Genomic DNA, 23,786 nt, shown 5'->3' with positions numbered 1-23,786 from the left:
TTAGTCCCCACCCCTGTGTATTCTTGTGAAAAGGGGGTTGCCCATCTACAGGGAAGATTGGCACTTTGCCCCGCTGCATTGATACTTTTAGGTCTGCAATGTGCAGATTTCAGTAAATTCAATGTAAAAGCCGCCAAGAGGTGGAAAGGATCAGCTCTATGAGAGGTGTCTCCTTCCGTTCTATACTAGATGTGGAGGCTGAGGGTCACGAAGGATGTTCCGCAAGCATGAGCCACATGTGAACACCAAGACCTGGAATCCACATTCTCCCACTAATTAGTAAAATCTATTCCACGTGGCTCAGATTTTGGGCCTATCTATATTTTACAGGATGCAGATGAACAGATTTTGGCAGATTGTATTCTTACAATTAGAGAATTTTAAGGGAGATGAACTGTACAACACCTGTACTTTCCCCCTTAGGGTATGTGCACACGTTGCGGATATCATTGCGGATTTTCTGCAGTTTTTGTGCGGATTTCACATGTGTTTTTACACCTGTGGATTCCTATAAAGGAATAGGTGTAAAACGCTGCGAAATCCACACAAAGAATTGACATAGTGCAGAAAATAAACCGCAGCGTTTTGCAGCATGTGCACTGCGGATTTGGTTTACATGGTACTGTACAATGCATGGAAAACTGCTGTGAATCCGCAGCCAAATCTGCAACGTGTGCACATACCCTCACAATGTGCACTAAATATGTCTTCAAGGAGTTGTCCACTCCTAAGCTGCAAGTCTGCAGTCACTCCATGTGACTGCAGACTTGTGAATCCTCATCACAGGTGCTGAAAGGATTCTCCAGTTCTGGCACAGAGAACAACAGTGATGTGACCCAATTATGTGATTTGCCCAGCCACATGCCGACTAAACCATTTCCGACACTGTTCAATACACTTGCATTGAGTGACGCCGCGCCCATCTAATCAGAATGTGGCTGGAAGAATGTAGATCACATTTTTGAGGTCACATGCCTGCCACATTGCGCACTATGTGAGGTTTCACATGTCCACAGCCACAGAGTGACTGCAGACTTGTAGGCTAAAGCCGCACAACCCTTTTAAAGGAAACTGGTCACATTATATATGCAGTCTTATCTGTAAACAGCACAGTATAAAGAAAAGCAGAGCAGAATGATATAAGTGCTATAGATCTCTGGAAGAGGATTCTGTATATTTTAGTCACTGACATATCTGGCGTCTATTCCCATTTGAGTCCAGTGGGCGGTCCTACTCAGTCATTGTTCGCTATCTCTGCATGCACAGTTGTAAGGGTAGGGCAGGGTGGTAGTCGTGGCTGAGGTAAAAGTCTCTTGAACAACCTGACCTCCCCTCACATACACGATGTTCCAAATTATTAAGCAAATTGGATTTTAAGTGTCATAAAGATTTAATTGTTTTTCAAATAAATTCATGGATGGTATTGTGTCTCAGGGCTCAATGGATCACTGAAATCAATCTTAAACACATGTGATAATTAGTTTTCCAGGTGATTCTAATTAAAGGAAAACTACTTAAAAATGATCCTCCACATTAAGCAGGCCAGTTTTCAAGTAACATGGGAAAGAAAAAGGATCTCTCTGCTGCCAAAAAGCATCAAATAGTGCAATGCCTTGGTCAAGGGATGAAAACATTAGATATTTCCCGAAAACGTAAGCGTGATCATCGTACTTTTAAGAGATTTGTGGCTGAATCTGAGCACAGATGTGTTTGTGCTGATAAAGGCATAATCAGGAAGGTTTCTGTCAGGTAAGTTCATCGGATTAAGAGAGCAGCTGCTTAAAAGCAATTACAAACCAGCAAACAGATATTTGCAGCTGCTGGTGCCTCTGGAGTCCCTCGAACCTCATGGTGTAGGAGCCTTCAAAGGCTTGCCTTAGTTCATAAACCTACTATTCGGCCACCCCTAAAGTGTTCATGAGCGTCGAGCAACCCTGGATGGTCCAGATGGATGGAGTAGTGGATGGCCACCATGTCCCAACAAGGCTGCAACGTCAGCAAGGAGGTGGAGAAGCCATGTTTTGGACCGGAATCATGGGGAAACAGCTGGTAGGGCCCTTTAAGGTTCCTGAAGGTGTGAAAATGACCTCTGTAAAGTATATAGAGTTTCTGACTGACAACTTTCTTCCATAGTATAAAAAGTAGAAACGTGCCTTCAGGAGCAAAAATCATCTTCATGCATGACAATGCACCATCTCATGCTGCAAAGAATACCTCTGAGTCATTGGCTGCTATGGACATAAAAGGAGATAAACTCATGGTGTGGCCATCTGCCCCTGACCTCAACCCTATATAGAGAACCTTTGGTGTGACATCAAGCAAAAAATCTAGGAGGGTGGGAGGCAGTTCACATCAAAACAGCAGCTCTGGGAGGCTATTCTGACTTCATGCAAAGAAATACAAGCAGAAAATCTCCAAAAACTCAAGTTCAATAGATGCAAGAATTGTGAAGGTGATATCAAAGAAGGGTTAATATGTAACTTGGCCTGTTAGGATGTTTTGGAGTTAAATAGATTTTTTGTTCAGTGAATGTGACCTCCTAATGCTGCAAATTCCACAAATGAGCATTTTCAGATCTTTAAAACATATCAAATGTTTAGGAATTCTAGTTTGAACAGTGCATTTAGAGTTTTTCTTGATTTTAGAGATAATACTGTTATCATTGGGCGGTTTCTTCAATAAAATTCAATGTATACTCTAACGGGTGATGACTTTAATTAGAATGTTCGTCATTTGCACCGACCATTTAGGAAAATCCGAGAAAAATATAATTTGCATAATTTGGAACACTGTGTACACTCCACGACTCTCAGTCAGCATACCTACAGCACCTTTTCCCTTTGAGCTTCCTGTAAAGATTTGCACATTTCCCTCAGCTGAACAAGAATAAACAGAGTCACAGTCCCGTTGAACAATGAACTTTACTTGAGACAGGCACATAATGGTTCTTTTCATTTACAGCAGGCTTTAGGCCATGTGCACACGTTCAGTATTTTTCACTTTTTTTGCTATAAAAACGCGAAAAAAAACCGCTTACATATGCCTCCTATTATTTACAGTGTATTCCGCATTTCTAGTGCAAATGTTGCATTTTTTCCGTGAAAAAAAAAAAAAAATCGCATTGCGGAAAAAAAAGCAACATGTTCATTAAATTTGCGGAATTGCGGGGATTCCGCACACCTAGGAATGCATTGATCTGCTTACTTTCCGCATGGGGCTGTGCACACCATGCGGGAAGTAAGCAGATTATGTGCGGTTGGTACCCAGGGTGGAGGAGAGGAGACTCTCCTCCACGGACTGGGCACCATATAATTGGTAAAAAAAAAAAAAAAAAAAGAATTAAAATAAAAAATAGTCATATACTCACCCTCTGATGGCCCCGGAGTCCTCCCCCTCTCATCAGTGCATGCTGCCGCTGCCATTCCTATAGATGCTCTGTGTGAAGGACCTGCGATGACGTCGCCGTCTTGTGATTGGTCGCGTGACCGCTCATGTGACCGCGACGTCATCGAAGGTCCTGCGCACACACACAACATCTATAGGAACGGACGCCGCTGAGGAGATCGGCTGTTTGCAGGTAAGTATAACCATTTTTTTTAATTATTTTTAAACATTCTATCTTTTACTATAGATGCTGCTTAGGCAGCATCTATAGTAAAAAGTTGGTCACACTTGTCAAACACTATGTTTGACAAGTGTGACCAACCTGTCAGTCAGTTTTCCAAGCGATGCTACAGATCACTTGGAAAACCTTAGCATTCTGCAAGCTAATTTTGCTTGCAAAATGCTAAAAAAAAGCGGAAAAAAAAAGCGGATTTCTTGCAGAAAATTTCCAGTTTTCTTCAGGAAATTTCTGCAAGAAATCCTGATGTGTGCACATACCCTTACAATACACAGTTCCTTCTTTGTCCCCGTCTCCTCTCTTTCCTTGTCAGCATTTACCTCAGGCTTTGCATTACACAGCTTTTCCTCTTTCTCTTATCTTTACTAATCCCGCTTCCGCAACGGACCGTGCTCAACGGCCCTCCAGCGTCCTCTGTGCCCAGTCTTATTTTAGTAGGGATTCCTCAACCATTTCGCCCTACAGTTCGGAACATCCTGAGAAAGAAAGCACTGGTGAACTCATCAATGCAAAAATACCTGGGCGCCCACGGAAGACAACAGTGGTGGATGATCGCAGAATAATCTCCATGGTGAAGAGAAACCCCTTCACAACAGCCAACCAAGTGAACAACACACTCCAGAAGGTCGGCGTATCAATATCCAAATCTACCATAAAGAGAAGACTGCATGAAAGTAAATACAGAGGGTTCACTGCACGGTGCAAGCCACTCATAAGCATCAAGAATAAAAAGGCTAGACTGGACTTTGCTAAAAAAATCTAAAAAAGCCAGCACAGTTCTGGAAGAACATTCTTTGGACAGATGAAACCAAGATCAACCTCTACCAGAATGATGGAATGAGAAAAGTATGGCGAAGGCGTGGTACAGCTCATGATCCAAAGCATACCACATCATCTGTAAAACACGGCGGAGGCAGTGTGATGGCTTGGGCATGCATAGCTGCCAGTGGCACTGGGTCACTAGTATTTATGGATGATGTGACACAGGACAGAAGCAGCCGAATGAATTCTGAGGTATTCAGAGACATACTGTGTGCTCAGATCCAGCCAAATTGATTGGTCGTCATTTCATACTACAGATGGACAATGACCCAAAACATAAAACCAAAGCAACCCAGGAGTTTATTACAGCAAAGAAGTGGAATATTCTTGACTGGCCAAGTCAGTCACCTGATCTCAACCCAATTGAGCATGCATTTCACTTGTTAAAGACTAAACTTCAGACAGAAAAGCCCACAAACAAACAGCAACTGAAAACCACAGCAGTGAAGGCCTGGCAGAGCATCAAAAAGGAGGAAACAGCGTCTGGTGATGTCCATGAGTTCAAGACTTCAGGCAGTCATTGCCAACAAAGGGTTTTCAACCAAGTAATAAAAATGAACATTTTATTTAAAATGATTGAATCTGTCCAATTACTTTTGGTCCCTTTAAAAACAGGGTGGCACATGTTAAAGGGACTGTCACCTGAATTTGGCGGGCTATGTAAATGCCCTGTGTCCGGTCCGATGGGCGGTGTTTCCTCTTCTTTCATTCACCCCTTCCTTTCGCACCCCTTCCTTGCGCATACGCAGCATGCTTTGCCCAGCTGCGGTCAAAAGCCGAAAAGCATTAGTGCGCATGCGCCGGCGCACTATGTCCCAGAAGTATTTCGCTGTGTTCCGGACATAGTGCGGCGGCGCATGCGCACTAATGCTTTTCGACTTTTGCCCGCAGTTGGGCAAAGCATACTGCGCGTGCGCAAGGCAAGATTGCATTGCGCACGCGTGAACTACAGAGGAAACCTTCTGAAATTCAAGAAAATATTGCGGCCAGCGGGAAAGGAAGGGGTGAATGAAAGATGAAACACCGCCCATCGGACTGGACACAGGGCATTTACATAGCCTGCCAAATTCAGGTGAGTCCCTTTAAGGAGCTGAAACTCCTAAACCCTTCATCCAATTTTAATGTGGATACCCTCAAATGAAAGCTGAAAGTCTGAACTTCAACTGCATCTGAATTGTTTTGTTTAAAATTAATTGTGGTAATGTCTATAACCAAAATGAGAAAAATGTTGTCTCTATCCAAATATATATGGACGTAACTGTATGCTTTCCCCATCTACATAACAGTACATTTACATGCCAGGAAAATGCACAACATGGACACTTACAAAGCCAGTACAAGTAATATTTACGGACAGCTCCTTGTGTCCCTGACACTGTCATACAGTGAAGACTGTCAATTACTGAATAATACCGCCGCCCGGACACCAGTGCCTACAAACACTCAGGATTGCAATGAATAAAATGTAAGTATTACTGAAACTTTGCTCTATATGCATATGAATGTGCAATGACATTGCTTTTCTTTAGAGCCAATGAGGGCGTGTAATGAGCCAGCAAGAGAATGCACTGTCAATACGAATTCAAAAAGGCGCAAATGTGGCTTGCAGGGAGAAGAGACCAGTTCAGCCACAGAAACAGATGTCACTGATGACCTCTTCAGGGTGGTGACGTCTGTTTCAGGGGCTGTCCTATGTTCTCCTTGCCATTCAAGTACGTATTTAAGAGAATTATAGCGCTGTGGGAGGAATACTGAGCGTCAGAATTGACAACTGGAACATGCTCAGCAGAGCAGGGACTATTTCAGCCTCTGAAAAATACATCACTGATGAAGCTTTGTTTCAGGGTGGGGACAGCAAATGTGGCAGTGACCGTGATCCCAGCCTTCCAATGACTTCCACTATGAAAATCCACCGTGCATGCTGGAATACTCAAAACAAAACTACATTTAATATGATATAAAATATTATTGATAACCAGCCAGGCAAAAATAACAGCTTTAGCAAGGCTAGTCATCAAGTATAGATGGATCCCCACACCATATTTTTAATTAAATAAATTTAAAAACCGGCATGTGGTACTCTCCTCCCACCCACCAATTTTTGACAACTAGCCCTGCTAAAGTAGACAGCTGGGGGTTGGTATTCTCAGGCTGGTAAGGGGCCATGGATATTGCCCCACTCCCCCAACCTAAAAATAGCAGCCCGCAGCCACCCAGGAAAAGCACATCTATTAGATGGATAAGACGCCTCTCCATTACTAATTCTATAGTTGTATTGTATATAAAGACATAGCAACTATAAAAAGGATTATTTAAAATAAAAACTCACTTTTTCATTTTTATTTAAAAATAAGTTATATTCGCCTAACGCCCATTCCATTGAAGCCCTCGTCTCCTGTAACAAAACAAAAATAAGAGACCTTATCCCTCACCTGTCCGACATTCTATCTCCTGCCGTAATCTGGGGATTAACAGTGACCTCAGCACCATGAGAAAAAATCAGCGAGTTCACCGCAGATCTTTGATTTGCAGTGAACTGACTGAGCTGAATTCACTGACTTTTTTCTCATGGTGCTGAGCTCACCGCAGTTCAGCCCAACTGGAAACTCAGCCTCAGTGACCCACAGTAACCTAAATAAGGTCACCGCTGATCAATGATCATATGCTCGCAGCAGCTCATTCAACCGTGATTGTCAGCCTGGATGGTCACATCCTGGCACTGTCCAGGTTGAAAACTATTTATCCCCAGATAAATGTGATTACGGCATGGGACAGAACGTCGGACAGATGAGAGATATGGTTGTTTTTTATTTTTTTGTTTTAATTACAAGAGACTAGGGATTCAATGGAATGGGTGTTCGGAGAGTATAAATGTGCCTGCTATTTTTAAATAAAAATAGAAAAGTGTTTTTTTATTTCTAATAAAAGACTTTGAATTGTAAAATACAGCAAGTATAACTATAGCATTAGTAATGGAGAGGCGTCTTATAGTCGCCTCTCCATTACTAATCCGTGGGGTTGATGTCACCAGACAATACAAAGGTGACATCAACCCCACAAATATGAACCCTAATTGACGCCACCACCACAGGGCAAGTGAGAAAAGTTGGCAAAATGCCAGAATTAGCGCATCTAATAGATGTACTTTTTCTGGACAGCCGTGAGCTGCTATTTTTAGGCAGGGAGGGGTGCCAATATCCATGGCCCCTTACCAGCCTCAGAAAACCAACCTACAGCTGCCTGCTTTAGCAAGGTTAGGCATCAAAGTTGGGGAGGAACCCACGCCATTTAAAAAAAATAAATAAAAATCTTTATTTAAATAATTAAAGAGAACAGCGTGGAGTTCCCTCTATTCTTGATAACCAGCCTTGCTGAAGCTGACAGCTAAGGCTGGGTTCCCATTGCGTTATGGGACCGCGTTTAACGGACAGCGTTGCACGGCGAAATTAACGCCGTGCAACGCGTCCGTTAACGCGCCCATTGAAGGCAATGGGAACGCGCTTCACTAGCGCGTGCCATGTTCGGCACGCGCTAGCGATGCGCCGGTGATTCCTGGCGCGCCGCGGACGCTGCTTGCAGCGTCCGTGGCGCGCCCGCGGTCCGTTCCCCGCTCTCGCAGATCGGGGATCTGCGAGAGCGGGGACGTTACCGCGACCCCAGCCCCATAGAAAACATTGCGTTAGCGCAATCCGCTAGCGCTAAACGGATTGCACTAACGCAATGTGACCCTAGCCTAAGGATTGCAGCCCGCAGCTGTCAGTTTTGTTTGACTGATTATCAAAAACACAGGGGAACCCAAGCAGTTTTGTTTTTTATCTATAGTGCAGGCGGCGGCTGAGGAATACTCATCAGCCGCCGCTTGCTCTCACTTTTATCAATTGAATATTATTCAACATTCTCCCCTGCTAGCATTGATCGCAGGCAGAGCAGGGGAGAATGATGGGAGCTGTCTTCAGCACCTGGGAACATCATGAACAGCACCACCGCTTCCCAGGTGCCAGTACGCGTCACACTGATGACACACCGATGTCATCCGTGTGTCAGTGTGCACGACTTTTGCGCCCTGTGCTGTCAAACGGACATGTTAGCGTAATTTTCCCATGGCACGTGGAAACATACTGACATGTGTACAGACGAATTCACTTGAATGGGTCTACGTGTCAAAGTGGCCTAAGAGTCATCTAAAAGAGGCTGGTGTAACCCTGTAACAAACGCATGCTGTAAAAAGGGGTAGCCTCCCTTTGACTCATTACTGCACAGAAGGTTTAGACAAGCGCTGTCAGTCATCTTATGTGCCCCACCTGAGCGCTTTGAGGATTTTTGGTGTAGCGCAAATCCTTACAAGCCACAGCAAGAGACTTTATCTGCATCTGCTATGCAAACAGATTGTGGAGGCATTACTTAAATTTTATATACTAGTCTTACCAAGAGAAGCCTGTTGGATTAAGATGTACCAAAGAGGCGTACGTCTGAATAAATTTGACACGTATTTTGGATTTGTGTTAGCCAGAAACGGATATATTTGCCAGCTATGAGTTAGTATTGATTTTTATTACAATTATGCCAATTTATTGGGCTGTTGTGGACTCCACACCTACTTATTTATACGGTGCTAAGTTTTTTTTTTTTCTTTTTAAAAAGAGACTGTGAGCAATGAATAACTGTTCAAAACAAAGTATAGGAACTTGGTGCTTCACAGCAGGGCGAGTCATTTACATACACCTTTGCACCTGCTTTGTTTTCATATATCTCCACCCTTCTCTAGCCTTGTGAGGCAAGAGCTGTCAAAGAAGATGGGGATGGAGGCTGGGGGAAAATAAGCAGGTGGGAAGGTTTATGTAAATGTGTATGGACAGGCCAATCAATCAAGCTCCAACATCTCTACCAAGGGCAAAGAGCTGTCTAAGTACACCAGGGACAAAATTGTAGACCTGCACAAGGCTGAGAAGGCAAAGACTGGGCACAATTATTAAAAAACTGAAGAAGCCCAAGATGACGATCAATGTTCTTTGGCTTAGGGCTTTATACAGGATAGGGCCTCTTGGGGGTAAAGAGGATTCTGAGAAAGGTCAGGAATCAGCCAAGAAATACACAGGAGAACCTGGTAAATTACCTAAGAAGAGCTGGGATGAGTCTCAAACATTACCTTTAGTAAGACACTATGCAGTCATGGATTAAAATCCTGCAGGGCACGCAAGGACCCCCTGCTCACACCAGCACATGGCCAGGCCCATATGAAGTTTGTCAATGACCATCTAGATGATCCATAGGAGACATGGGAAAAGGTCATGTGGTAAGAGGAGACCAAAACAGAACTTTTTGGTATCAACTCCACTCACAGTGTTTGTTCTTGGGGTTGTACTTGCTATTCTTCTTCCTCCACAGTCCCAACCATGAAGCATGGTAGGGAACAAAAAAAAAAAAAAAAAATCATACTTTGGGAGTGCTATTCTGCAAAGCGAGCAGGACAACTGCACCGAACTGAAGGGAAGATTGATGGGGTCGTGCACCATCAGATTCTGGCCAAAAAACTCCTTTCCTGAGTAAGCACGTTGAAGATGGGTTGTGCCTGGGTCTTCCAGCATGACAATGACCCGAAACACAGAGCCAGTGCAACTAAGGAGTGGCTCCGTCTCCAGAAATGAACCCAATAGAACATCTTTGGAGGGAGCTGAAACTCAATGTTGCCCAGTGACAGCCCCGAAACCTGAAAGATCAGGAGGAGATCTGTATGGAGGAGTGGGCCAAAATCACTGCTGCAGTGTGTGCAAACTTGGTCAAGAACTACAGGAAACATCTGACTTCTAACTGCAAACAAAAGGTTTCTGCAGCAAGTATTAAGTTCTGTTTTTATGTTGTATTAAAAATAATTAATGCGCATTTTATTGCATGAAATAAGTGTGCAAAAATCATACAATGATTTTCTGGATTTTTTTAAAATTTAAATTCTGTGTCTCAGAGTTGAAGAGCACCTACGATAAAAATTACAGACCTCACCACTCTTTGCATGTGGGAAAACTTATACTGCTGATTTTCCATCAAATACTTGTTTTCCCCACTGTATAACAAGCTGTTATATACCGTATTCACAATCTTCACTAATAATTACCTTGATTTCAATCATTTTTGCTAGAGAGCAGTAGAGTGATTGCCGCACCTTTTGTTTGATAGAAATGTAACCACTAAAATCACAGGACACAAATTAGGTTGTTTTTAATATGGATGAAACTGACACTGCATACGAAGCATATTTAACAGCTCAGACGTGCAAAATGTGGTGTCATAAGAAGAAGGTGGTGTATAATGCTTCTTTTAGAAACACCAAGAATTTTCTTTCATAAAAATTTAAAAACCGCTAACGTTTCTGCACATTCAGGACCAAAAGAATCAGACACAAGAAAAACCTCCACAGTGTGAGATGTACTTATGTAATTTTTCACTACCATTTGCTTTGCAGTTAAAAACACATTTACATGGCAGTGAAGTTTCCAAAGGCAATACATTCTTCAGAAAAGGCACAGAAGGTATGTAATCATTGTTAAAGACAAAATATTTAAAACTGCAGCAAAGAGGACATTCAAGAAACCATTAGCCCTACGTAAGTATAAAAGACGTAGTCCGGGAAAACAACTAAGTGTTCACAAAACAAGATGGTCGAATTTCTACGTCTGCAGTGTAGCTACTGCGGCTTGTGCGGATACATGGCATACAGGACACAGTTTAATGTAGTAATACTGAATATGAGTGCTTATTACAACATAATGTCTTCCAATCATAGTTCCTTCTTCTACGATCCAGTCCCATTTAAGAAAATATACATATTCACTTTTTTATTTTTTACAGCTTGAAGTGATTTTTTTTTTTTACCAACTTTAAAATGTAGGTTTTTATCAAGTTAGAACAACTACACTACCTTCTAACGGAATCTGCCAAGTCATTTGGTCTAATTATCCTGGTACATTTGACGGTCATGTGGTTTAAAGGACAAATATCAGATTGTTGAAACAGGGATCATACAAAAAAAAAAAAAAAAAGAAAACCGTCTTTAGCTGAAAAAAGGAATACACAGGACGTGTCTGGATATTTCAGTTCCTTTTTGACAAACTGATCCAAGCCTCTTCTTTTGGAGAAGTCACAAGTTCATACTTGGTCTCCATAACCTGCCCTTTCACAGGCATTAAGTGCAGCTTCCTGACCAGAACACTTAGGAGTACGGTTGCAACCATGTAGGCAAACCTAAGGTAGAGAGAGAGAAGACTAAATGCATCACGTAATAGATAAAACAGCCATGACATTAACAGAACACATTGGATTTGTGCATTCATTCGGGATCTAATCTATTTCTTTGACAACTTTTTTTTTGTATTTTGAATGTTAGTCATTTCATTTAGCGCTTTGAAACAGATATTTGGCTTTTACATATTGCAGATTTGTTCCAGAATTGGCCTTGTAGAAAACAATTTGCTTGTTCCAAAACTACCCGATTCAGATGAATACAATGGATTCTTAGTGGAAGAAATTTCTGCAAAAAATCGGCCAAGTGTGAATATACCTGGCGCTACAATGAAACCTTTTGTAGGGTTGTTCTATATTGTGCCTAAAACCCATTTAGAATAAAATGTATTACCTATCTGCAAGAGAAGCGGTAAATGTCTGATTTCTGGGTGCCCCCGCTCATCATTAGAATGGTGGGCAATTCTCATGGCAGCCTTTCCAGTAAAGAGGGAATTGTGGTTGTGGAAAGAGTCCCACTACTTCATGTAAAAGGGACCGGCCAGCAGGATTTAACACCAAACTATTTGTGCATGAAGCTCTTTCAAGGACAAGTCCAGCAATACCTAAACATGGCCAGACTGTTCTTCAGCTACTGAGAAATCATTGTTTTGATATGCAAAAGAGGCTGAAGAGCTATTGAAGCCATCATCACTCCAGCCCTATTCCCTGCACATTGCCACCTCCTCCTGCTTGACTGGAAGCCATGTCTGCCTGAAGTCACATAACAAAGAGGCTGTCAGCTAAGCAGGTTGAGCCAGAGCTGGTGGAATATGGAGTCAGAGTTATAGAGGCTTCAGATCTATCATAGTCCTTCAGGGCATCATGGTGGCGCAGTGGATAGCACTATTGCTTTGCAGCACTGGGGCCCTGGCTTCAATACTCCCCATGTTTGCGTGGACTTCCTCCTGGTACGCAGTTTTTCTCCCACATGCTAAAGATCCACAGATAGGAAATTTGGATTGTGAGCCCAAACATTGATTCCAAGGTGCTGCACATGAGAAGGGGTTACATACAAATTACAGACATCACTTACAGTAAGCAAACTAACAAATACAGACTGATACAGGGGGGCGAGGACCCTGCCCTTGCGGGCTTACATTCTACAAGATTGGGGAAGGAGATAATAGGCTGGGGGGTTGCAGCAGTTCCGATGTTGGTGAGGCGGTAGCTTCGGTAGTGGTGAGGAAGCAGCGGGGTCAGTGCAGGCTGTAGGCTTTCCTGAAGAGGTGGGTTTTCAGGTTCCGTCTGAAGGATCCAAATGTGGTTGATAGTCGGACGTGTTGGGGCAAAGAGTTAAAAGCTTTCTAGTAATGGAGCAAAGTACTGGTAATGTAAAGGTATTAATGGACTTGTCTTTGAAAGAGTTACATACACAAATAGTTGGGGGGTATACTGCTCACAGATTCCCATCAGTGTCTATGGGGCTCATTGACAGTTGAGGAAAAGGCTCCATAATGTCTCTCAGTCCGTGACATGTAATGTAGCGGCACTGTTCACCCTCAATAACGGCTCCTCTTAAAACTCCTCTTTAATGATGCTTTGCAGCAAGTAAAAAAAGGGGAGGTCCGTAATCCCCTTTTTTAGTGATGGTTGGGTCCCAATGATCAGACATTAATCCCATATCCTATGGACTTTCCTTGCAGATTCCTTCACTAGATATGAAGGGGGTTTTATACTATAATTTGCTGCAAATTTTAAGGGCAAAAACTGCACCCCACAACCACAGCACAAAGTGTTTGATCCAACCCTTAGAGCTCAGGCAATTTAAAGCATCACAAAGTATTTCATTTTCTACAAATCACACAAACTGATAAATTAGTCTCCATCCCTTAGTATATCAAGAATCCAAGACAGTTACATGGGAAATCAGGCATTTAAGTCTACTGAACGATGACCATTTAGCTGAGAGCTGGGGATGAGCAGCGTGTAATGTCTGAAGAGCATTCACATAGAAATAGATCACAGGTGCAAATATGCATTATAGGTAACAGGTTATTACTATGGGGAAATGTCAGACACTGTACAGATAAGCCCTGACCGCTCTGCAACACTCAGATAACTTTACAAGAGCACAAAGCTATAAAATATGAGAAGATGGATGCGTCCTACAGGCCTGTGCATTATATCTGATGAAAACTGCAGCAGATCATCTATCAAGGCGCCTGCAGAGAGTCATTCATCCACCAAGCGATGGGCACCTCGCTGCAGAACAAATATAATACTACAGATAAAGCCGGTTATTCTTGTGGAACAGCTGAACGCAAACTCACAAACATAAAACACATAAGCGTTACCATCAGTCCACAGCGTATTTACTAGCTCGGCTGCATCTAAATTGTGTGCCAACTCCTGCAGACTTCTTTATTTTAAGAAATAATTTTTTATACTGAACAATGTGTATACAGAATTATGCATGTCCTCTCATCTCAGTTTATGGTGCAGATGAGTGCTATCTATTGTCCTCTCTGAGGAGCCATTAGAGACCATGGAAATGTACACTATTGTGCACTAATAGGTATGGAAATCCAGAAAGTGTCTGCCTCCATGGCTACATTATTATACCTTCTTTATATGCGGCCAACATGTTCCATAGAACTTTACAAATCAGTAGTGGCAGAACGAAAATCCTCAAAACAGAAATATGACCCTACTGGGGAGCGATGGAAGAACAAAGACAAAACCCATAAGCTGTAGCCTATGGACAAGAGTTATGCTGTATCTATGAAAAAAAGACTTCTTAATTTCATAATCCAGTTAACCTTTTAAAGGACAAAACATTAAGGTGTTATGAACTATTCCGTGTTTTGGGAAACAAAATAGAAAGGATTTTAGATTTGTTGTCACTATATAGAGAAAATGAACAAAGAATGTAATTTGCCATCTTCCTTAGTACCACACTGAATTATACTATTTTCCTAAATATGGTATTGATGTGCTCAATTTAATCAGTTGGGTGCACACTGTATTTCAACGCCAGAGTGGTATTATTAATGTCTAAAGCGAATGGTCACAAACTCTCAATGTAAGTCTATGAGAGGCTCGTTCTCGCTCACACATTTACATTGAGCGGTGACTTCAGGATCGTCCAACAAACACTGGAGTGATCTGGCAGGAGACAACCGGAGTGGTGACAATAAAAATGAAGATGCAACTGGTGAGTAGGAGAGGAGGGGCATGGAACGTACCGTACTTTTCGCTTTATAAGACGCACCCCCAAATTTGGTGAAGAAAAAGAAAAAAATTTTTTGTTAAATGGGGGTCTGTCTTATAATGCCAGTGTCCGTCATACAAATCATATGTCCCTCATCCTGGTATCTATATAACCCCCATCCTTGTGCTGGCACATGCCCCCCTGTGCTGCTGTCTGGCACATGCCCCTCTGGGTCACTATATGCCCATGCTGGCAGACACATGCCCCCTCCCGTGCTGCTGGCAGACACATGCCCCCTCCCGTGCAGCTGGCAGACACATGCCCCCCCATGTGCTGCTGGCAGACACATGCCCCCCCCCATGTGCTGCTGGCAGACACATGCCCCCCCCATGTGCTGCTGGCAGACACATGCCCCCCCATGTGCTGCTGGCAGACACATGCCCCCCCCCATGTGCTGCTGGCAGACACATGCCCCCCCCCCATGTGCTGCTGGCAGACACATGCCCCCCCATGTGCTGCTGGCAGACACATGCCCCCTCCATGTGCTGCTGGCAGACACATGCCCCCCCCATGTGCTGCTGGCAGACACATGCCCCCCCATGTGCTGCTGGCAGACACATGCCCCCCCCCCATGTGCTGCTGGCAGACACATGCCCCCCCCCATGTGCTGCTGGCAGACACATGCCCCCCCCCCATGTGCTGCTGGCAGACACATGCCCCCCCCCCCCCCCCCATGTGCTGCTGGCAGACACATGCCCCCCCCCCCCCCCCATGTGCTGCTGGCAGACACATGCCCCCCCCATGTGCTGCTGGCAGACACATGCCCCCCCCATGTGCTGCTGGCAGACACATGCCCCCCCCATGTGCTGCTGGCAGACACATGCCCCCCCCCCATGTGCTGCTGGCAGACACATGCCCCCCCCCCATGTGCTGCTGGCAGACACATGCCCCCCCCCCCATGTGCTGCTGGCAGACACATGCCCCCCCCCCATGTGCTGCTGGCAGACACATGCCCCCCCCATGTGCTGCTGGCAGACACATGCCCCCCCCCATGTGCTGCTGGCAGACACATGCCCCCCCATGTGCTGCTGGCAGACACATGCCCCCCCCCATGTGCTGCTGGCAGACACATGCCCCCCCCATGTGCTGCTGGCAGACACATGCCCCCCCCCCCCCATGTGCTGCTGGCAGACACATGCCCCCCCCCATGTGCTGCTGGCAGACACATGCCCCCCATGTGCTGCTGGCAGACACATGATAAAATAAACACTTAACTCACCTTGTGATGATGGCTCTGTGCTCACAGCTCCTCGGTTGTGCTTCCCGATTCCCAGGCATCGGATCATATACATATATGTTTGAATATGTGTTTAAGTCAGATTCCCCACCCGCTGGGTGTGTTTTTTTTTTTTTTTGTTTGTTTTTTTGAAAGGAGGTGTCTCCATGTGCCTTCTTTTGCTATATATATACAAGACCCTGTATGTGTATGTGTATAGACTGTCCTGAGGAAGTGGTGTGATCTCAATTACATCAATTTGGACTTCTCTGGTACATTATCCTGACAGGCGAGCAGCGCAGTCTGATGCCCCATTCTCTTTAACTAGCCAAGGACCATCACATCGGGGCTTGCAGCAGCCGCCAATGCTAAGTGCAGTGGTTGTGTCTTACACAACCATAATAGGTGAGTGAATTTATACTATCTCTCACGAATATTCCCTTTATCTCGGATAAGACCCTATGTGCACTATATTCCTTCTAGCTACCTAGGCATCGGATCATGTGACCTGGGCACACAGTGATGTCATCACTGTGCTGTGCCGATCACATGATCAGATATCAGCACAGACACAGGAAGCACAACAAAGGAGCTGTGAGCAGGGAGCCATCAGAGGGTGAGTTAAGTGTTTGCTATTTTATCATCTGCCTGCCAGCAGCACAGGGGGGCATATAAGAGTGATGGGGGGGGGCCATACTCATAATGGGGGGGGGCGGGCGGGCAATGCAGGCACATGTAATATTCGCTGCTCCCCTGTGAATCAACTGGGCGCAGCTTCAGCACCGAGGTGATGGACAGTGGGTGCAGTGAATCTTACATGAGGCTAATGAGCGGGAGCACAGGACCTCCTGCTGTCTCTGCAGCCAGCCCACTCCATCCCCCTGACACCACTCCAGAGCTGTCCCCCTTCCTCTACAGCACATCACACAGGTTCGGATTATAAGATGCACCCCCCACTTTCCCAAAAATTTGGGGGAACAAAAGTGCGTCTTATTATCCGAAAAATACATATATTACTGGTGCTGTAATGAAGAAAAAAAAAACAACAACAAACACTGGAGGTGCGCTTTCAGTGGAAATATTAACAAAACAGTATGGGATAAATTGAGCAAAGGATTACCGCTGCTGGGTTAGGGAAACCATCATTTGCTAAACAATGCATTATACAAGTGTGCCTGCAGTATACGGCGAGAGGTTTTTTTAAAATGCGTTTGGTTTTATTTTCAATTTCTATGGGACGTGAAAAAATACGGTACTTTGGATTCTTGGAGTATGTAACTTACATTTTGGGGCATTTTAGTAACAATGACAATTAATTCAGTTCTTTACCACACTAGGGAGATCAATAGTTGGGGAGAATTCAGCAAGATGGAGTCTGCCATTTTGTTGAGCCATAGAGAAAACAGCAAAAGGTTAAATAAAAAAATAAAATAAATCTAATGCTCACATCACTGCACTTCCCATACAGTCTGGTCTCTTCTTACCGCCTCTGCATGCAGAAACCCCAAGCCTTTTTAGGCCATGCCACAACTTCCAGCTAGTCAGAGCCAAGACGTCTCTACACATGAACGTTGGAAATCCCTGATTGCAGTCTAGACAGGGACTTCCAGCCACTAGGCCTATGGGCTGTTGGGCCTAGTTGAGGCCAGAAGTCCCAGTCTAGCATGAAAAAGCCTGGGGTTACAAAGCATGGTAGTGGTAAGAAAATGTACAGAGGCCCATATTGAGGACAGTGAAGAGTGGAGGTGAGCGGTGAGGGCAATATTGTTTTTTTTTTTTTCTTTTTACATCATCTATTATACTGTGAGGGTCTCATATCACACTCATAGCAGAAAGTCAATGCTTTGCAAATTCAATTTCCCAGGAAATTCTGGTGGATTTGGCAAATTTGAATCCTGTCCAATCCAAGATATCACCATGACATCTGTCTGGAGAAGTGTTGTGGCCTAAATAAAAGGGGTTCACCACTTTAGGTTTACTATTTCCAAATGTATGTTAAAAAAAAATTTGTACGATTGCTCTTCCCTTCGTCCATCTGTGAAGCCGCATTCCCTGCTTTATGTATCCTTCTCCACCTATATGGCTAAAACCACAGGGGCCATGAGAGATATTGTCCACAATGGACATTTTTCTGTCTACCCTTAGCCTTCATTCTTAGGTTTTCTTTCTATTTAACAGTAATCCCATTTTGCACAAACTGAAAAGTAGTAGATTTGTGATATTCTCTACCCGTAGGAATTAATCTTTCCTTGTTCTAAAATATTTAAAAACACTCCATTTTCAGATTATTCGGATCACTAACCAAGAGGCATTTTTCCTTCTTACCTAAGTTCAGGGCACTCTTGACTTCCAGAAAAGCCTAATAATGTTAAGTTCTGCTTAGCCGTTTCTCCATCAAACCGTTCTGGATTGAATCTGAGAGTAAACAGAACATTTTGCAGATTTTTTTTTCCAAAATGAGGCAGATATATTATAGGAAAAACAAAAGTATACACTGTACAGAACAAGCACCAAAGTCTACAACTACTAAGCCAACTAGATGACTACTTCTGAACGCCAGAGTCTTGTATAGTCCATTATATACAATACATGGAGAAATATCAATGCTCCAGATCAAGATTCAGTACATTACAGATATAACACCTACCTGTAGGCCGATGGCCAGGCTGTGCCATCCTGGAGAACCACACCAAGCGCATATAACACAAGGGTCTGGAAACAAATTTGTTACAGCTTAGGAACAGGATAGAACAACTCATTTGGCTTACATTTTTAATCACGAATGTCATGAATATAGCCAAGCAGTAAGAAATATTTGAGGTTACAGCGCGTGTTTATTTTACATAAATTCATTCTCTAAGCAAACTTCCATGCTCCTCAATGTGTAAGGCATAAATCTGGGCATAATATGACATAAATGTTAACAGGTTCTCTAACCTCAAGAATATGGTGTCTTCCAACTTACCCCTTTGCTAAATATCAGAGGGATGAATAGGTTATGATGTATTTCAAACATTAGTAATCTATTGTTCTCATTGGAGTCATTGGAGATACATGCATTTTCATGAATAAGAAAAAAAGTATAGGTCAAAAACTTCTTTTAAAGGGGAGTTTGACACCAGTTAAACACAGGTACACATACATTGGGCTTGGCCTCTATAAAAAGCATACCTTTAGTATATTAATCCTTGTCTTTAGTGGCTAGAAGATGCAGTTTGTCAATATACAAATTAGGGTGTTCAGTGCACCCTTGGCATGGCCCAGATCTCAGGGCATCACTTGAACCCTGTAACGTGATTGACAGCACTGTTGCCTAGAGTAAGCGCTGCCTGAACAAAATCCTCCTGGGTGCGTGTACACACTGACTGTTTAGGGGATTAATACGGTAAGCTTTTTATTGGGGGCCAAAGTCCCATACGTGACTAACAGACTCCGTTTTAATTTTTATTTCATAAATCAATATACATGAAGCATAAAATATATATTTTTATTCTCTTATTTTCATGTACATTATTGATTTATGAAATAAAATGTAACCCCTTAGTGACAGTCAATTTGCAGCTTAATGAGCAGGCCAATTTTTACAATTTTGACCACTGTCACTTTATGAGGTTATAACTCTGGAACGCTTTAACGGATCCCGCTGATTCTGAGAATGTTTATTCGTGACATATTGTACTTCATGTTAGTGGTAACATTTCTTCAATAATACTTGTGTTTATTTGGAAATATGGCGAAAATGTTTTAAATTTTGCAATTTTCAGACTTAATTTTTATGCCCTTAAATCACAGAGATATGTCACACAAAATACTTAATAAATAACATTTCCCACATGTCTACTTTACATAAGCACAATTTTGGAAACATTTTTTTGTTAGGAAGTTATAAGGGTTAAAAGTTGACCAGTGATTTCTCATTTTTACAACAAAATTTACAAAACAATTTTTTTTTTTTTTAGGGACCATCTCACATTTAAAGTCACTTTGAGGGGTGTGCATGACAGAAAATACCCAAAATTGACACCATTCTAAAAACTGCACGCCTCAAGGTGATCAAAACCACAGTCAAGAAGTTTATTAACCCTTCACAGGAATTGAAGCAATGTGGAAGGAAAAAAATAACATTTAACCTTTTTTTTTTTTTTACAAACATTTTACTTTAGAAACAATTTTTTTTTTTAATTCTCAAAAGTGCAAAAAGAAAATGAACCACAAAATTTGTTGTGCAATTTCTCCTGAATATGCCTATACCATATATGTGGGGGTAAACCACTGTTTGGGCGCATGACAGCGTTTGGAAGGGATGGAGTGCCGTTTGACTTTTTCAATGCAGAATTGGCTGGAATTGAGATCGGATGCCATGTCGCGTTTGGAGAGCCCCTGATACAACTGACACCATTTTGGAAACTAGACCCCTTAAGGAACTTACCTAGTGAGCACTTTGAACCCCCTAGTGCTTTACAGAAGTTTATAACGTAGAACCGTGAAAATAAAAAATTATTTTTTCCACAAAAATCATCTTTTTGCCCGCAAATTTGTTGTTGTGCAATTTGTCCTGAGTACGCCGATACCCCATATGTGGGGGTAAGCCACTGTTTGGGCGCACGGCAGAGCTTGGAAGGGAGGGAGCAGCATTTGACTTTTTGAACACAAAATTGGCTGGAATCAATGGTTGCGCCATGTTGCGTTTGGACACCCCCTGATGTACCTAAACAGTGGAAATCCCCCAATTATTATGACTCCAACCCTAACCCCAACACACGCCTAACACCAACTTTAGCCCCGACCCCAACTTTAGCCCCAACGGGAAAATGGAAATAAATATATCTTTATTTTATTATTTTTCCCTAAGTAAGGGGGTGATAAAGGGGGTGTTTATTTACTATTTATTTTATTTTGATCACTGTGATAGGGTCTATCACAGTGACCAAAATGAACCAATAAGAAAAATCTCCCTATTGTTGCTGGGTGCCGGCTGGCAGATCTCGGCAGGTACACTGCATGTGCCTGCCATTTTCTCCCGGAAGAAGCTGGGGGACAGCATAGGGGGACGGCAGGGATAACGGAGGTATGGGGGGTTGGGAAAATCGGGGACCCCATTTCTCTCTCCTCTGATGTGCGATCACATCAGAGAGAAAAATTAAATGGCAAATTGCACTTATTTTTTTGCGATCGTCGTTACACGGTTAATAACAGCAATCGCAACCCCGGGGGTCGGTAAAAACCGAACAGAATCATGTTCTCTGGGGTCTCGGCTACCCCCGGCAGCCGAGACCCCAGAGAAATTCAGACTCTGGGGAGCGCTATACACTTTTTCCACAGCGCCGTTAATCAACGGCGCTGTGGTTTAAGTACCCTTAACTACCGCCGTGAAAAGGCGTACCTGCAGTCGTTAAGGGGTTAAACGACAGCTATGCTTTAAATATCCATTGCACAGATAAAACATTTGGTATATTCACGTCTGTTGTTGACAGCCCCTTACCTCTTTAGGAATAACATGTTGGTCAATTCTCCCTTCAAGTTCTTGCAGACGGGCAGAGATTGGGGTGAGACTGGCTGTTCTCACTGTTTCACACAATATCTGCCGACAATAGCTGTAGTAGAAGAGATTCATTGCAAAGATCAGAATATGGGAAAGATTATAACAGTGTCTTGTCTAGGCTATTCTAGTATATTTTCTAAAACAGGTTTTACTTTTTCACCGAGTTAAAACTTGCAGAGAGTGTAGTCTCAGCATCATAGAATGTTAGTCAGAAGGGACCTCTAAGGTCATCATGACCAACCCCCTGCTCAAAGCAGGATTCACTAAACCATCTCAGACAGATGTCTGTCCAGCCTCTGAAGACTTCCGTTGAAGGAGCACTCGCCACTAGAGTTGAGGGACTTTTACTTTTTTAGGGTCGAGTTGGGTTTCGCAAAACCCGACTATCTCAAAAGTCGAGTGAAATCGGCCGTTTATGGCAAAAAGTCGGGGATCGACCGAAACACGAAACCCAATGCAAAGTCAATGGGAAATATCTCTCTCTCAGCAATTTTTCATTTTTTTCAAGGAAATTTACAACATTTATTTTTGTAGGGAACTATCCATGTTTGAAGTGACTTTAGGGGTCTCATATTTGGAAACCCCCAAATGAGATACCATTTTAAAAACAGCACCCCCTGACATATTGAAAACTGCTTTCAGGTAGTTTATTAACCCTTCAGGTGCTTTACAGGAATTAATGCAAAGTGGTATGACAGAAATGAAAATGTGTATTTTTACCACCTAAATGCCTCGGACTTCAGAACAGGTTACAACAGCCGACAGATTCCAAGGCCGCTATTTGGTCGTGAATTATCATCGCAAACATCAGGACCACACAATAATGATGTGAGGGTACAAATTGGGATAAAGTGGAAGCCCCCACACTCTGTTAACCATTTATAAATAATGTAGTCACTACTGACAGCAGCATCTAAAGGGTTAAACAGATATGGACGGTGCCAACACTTATCGTGGCTGATACAGCAAGTTGTCAGCTATAGTGTACAGCTGATGGCTGCTGGATTGTCACCTGTATGGGAAGGCTATTCTCTTATATCTCAGGTCAGTTAAAAGACGTATTGGCTGTCATTAAGGGGTTAAATAACCACTATTGATGTTAGTTACCCGTTGAGTAATAAATTCATTCACCCTGATGAAGGAATCCACTGACATTCCGAAACGTGTTGGTTATTGGCTCCCACTGTGATCCGTACTCTCTTCAGGGGCCCCACGTGACCCGAACAGTGGGAAGGTCCTACCAAACATCACGCAAGGATCTCTGACCGCTCGAGCGTCCGTCACCGGCAGGGACGGCGCTCGCAGAAGTTACTCAGGAACCCACAAGCGAACACAACTGCAGCAGATAAGTAACTTCATTTTACCACCACCACTTGGGATCTAGATTGTTCTAATTGATGCAGCTACTTGTACCGCAGGTACAAAGCAATAACTCTGCCACAATCCTTACGAGTCTCGTTTTTTTTAAATTTTTTAACTAATATCTTAATCGTTCTCAAGCTCATATTAGAGATTACCGTATATACTCGAGTATAAACCGACCCGAGTATAAGCCGACCCCCCTAATTTTGCCATAAAAAAAAAACTGGGAAAACTTATTGACTCGAGTATAAGCCTAGGGTAGGAAATGCAGCAGCTACCGGTGAATTTCAAAAATAAAAATAGATGCTCCATACCGTTCATTATGGCCCCATAGATGCTCCTTATAAAGCTGTGCCCCACATATAATGCTCTGCACCGTTCATTATGGCCCCATAGATGCTGCATAGAAAGCTGTGCCCCATATAGAATGCTCTGCACCGTTCATTATGGCCCCATAGATGATCCTTATAAAGCTGTGCCCCATATAGAATGCTCTGCACCGTTGATTATGGCCCAATTGATGCTCCTTATAAAGCTGTGCCCCATATAGAATGCTCTGCACCATTCATTATGGCCCCATAGATGCTCCTATCAAGCTGTGCCATATAGAATGCTGCTGCAATAAAAAAAAAAAAAAAAAAAAAATAATCACATACTCCCCTCTCTTGCTCAGGACGCCGGCGCTTTCAATATTTACCTGCGCCTCGTGCGTCTCCGTCTCCAGCACTGACGCTCA

At 43.2% G+C, this 23,786-nt stretch overlaps 1 protein-coding gene across 2 annotated transcripts in view; it reads right to left on the bottom strand.

Moving 5' to 3' along the window:
- Positions 1–10,632: 10,632 nt before the first annotated feature.
- Positions 10,633–23,786, bottom strand: part of CYP20A1 (cytochrome P450 family 20 subfamily A member 1) — a 75,889-nt gene continuing 62,735 nt past the window's right edge. Inside the window, exons 10-13 of one of the 2 annotated variants that reach the window (XM_069733642.1) lie at positions 21,629–21,740; positions 18,794–18,858; positions 18,472–18,561; positions 10,633–11,680 (exon numbers count right to left, since the gene is read on the bottom strand). In XM_069733642.1, coding sequence (XP_069589743.1) covers positions 11,530–11,680; positions 18,472–18,561; positions 18,794–18,858; positions 21,629–21,740 — 418 coding nt within the window. In that variant the 3' untranslated portion in view covers positions 10,633–11,529. Of the gene's footprint in view, positions 11,686–18,471; positions 18,562–18,793; positions 18,859–21,628; positions 21,741–23,786 lie in introns of both variants that reach the window. The other variant, XM_069733641.1, reaches the window with a different exon arrangement.

The sequence above is a fragment of the Ranitomeya imitator genome, chromosome 7, assembly GCF_032444005.1.
Source record: "Ranitomeya imitator isolate aRanImi1 chromosome 7, aRanImi1.pri, whole genome shotgun sequence".
NCBI lineage: Eukaryota > Metazoa > Chordata > Amphibia > Anura > Dendrobatidae > Ranitomeya > Ranitomeya imitator.
Note: the sequence above shows the minus strand (reverse complement) of the source record. Positions and strands in the feature narration are given on the sequence as shown.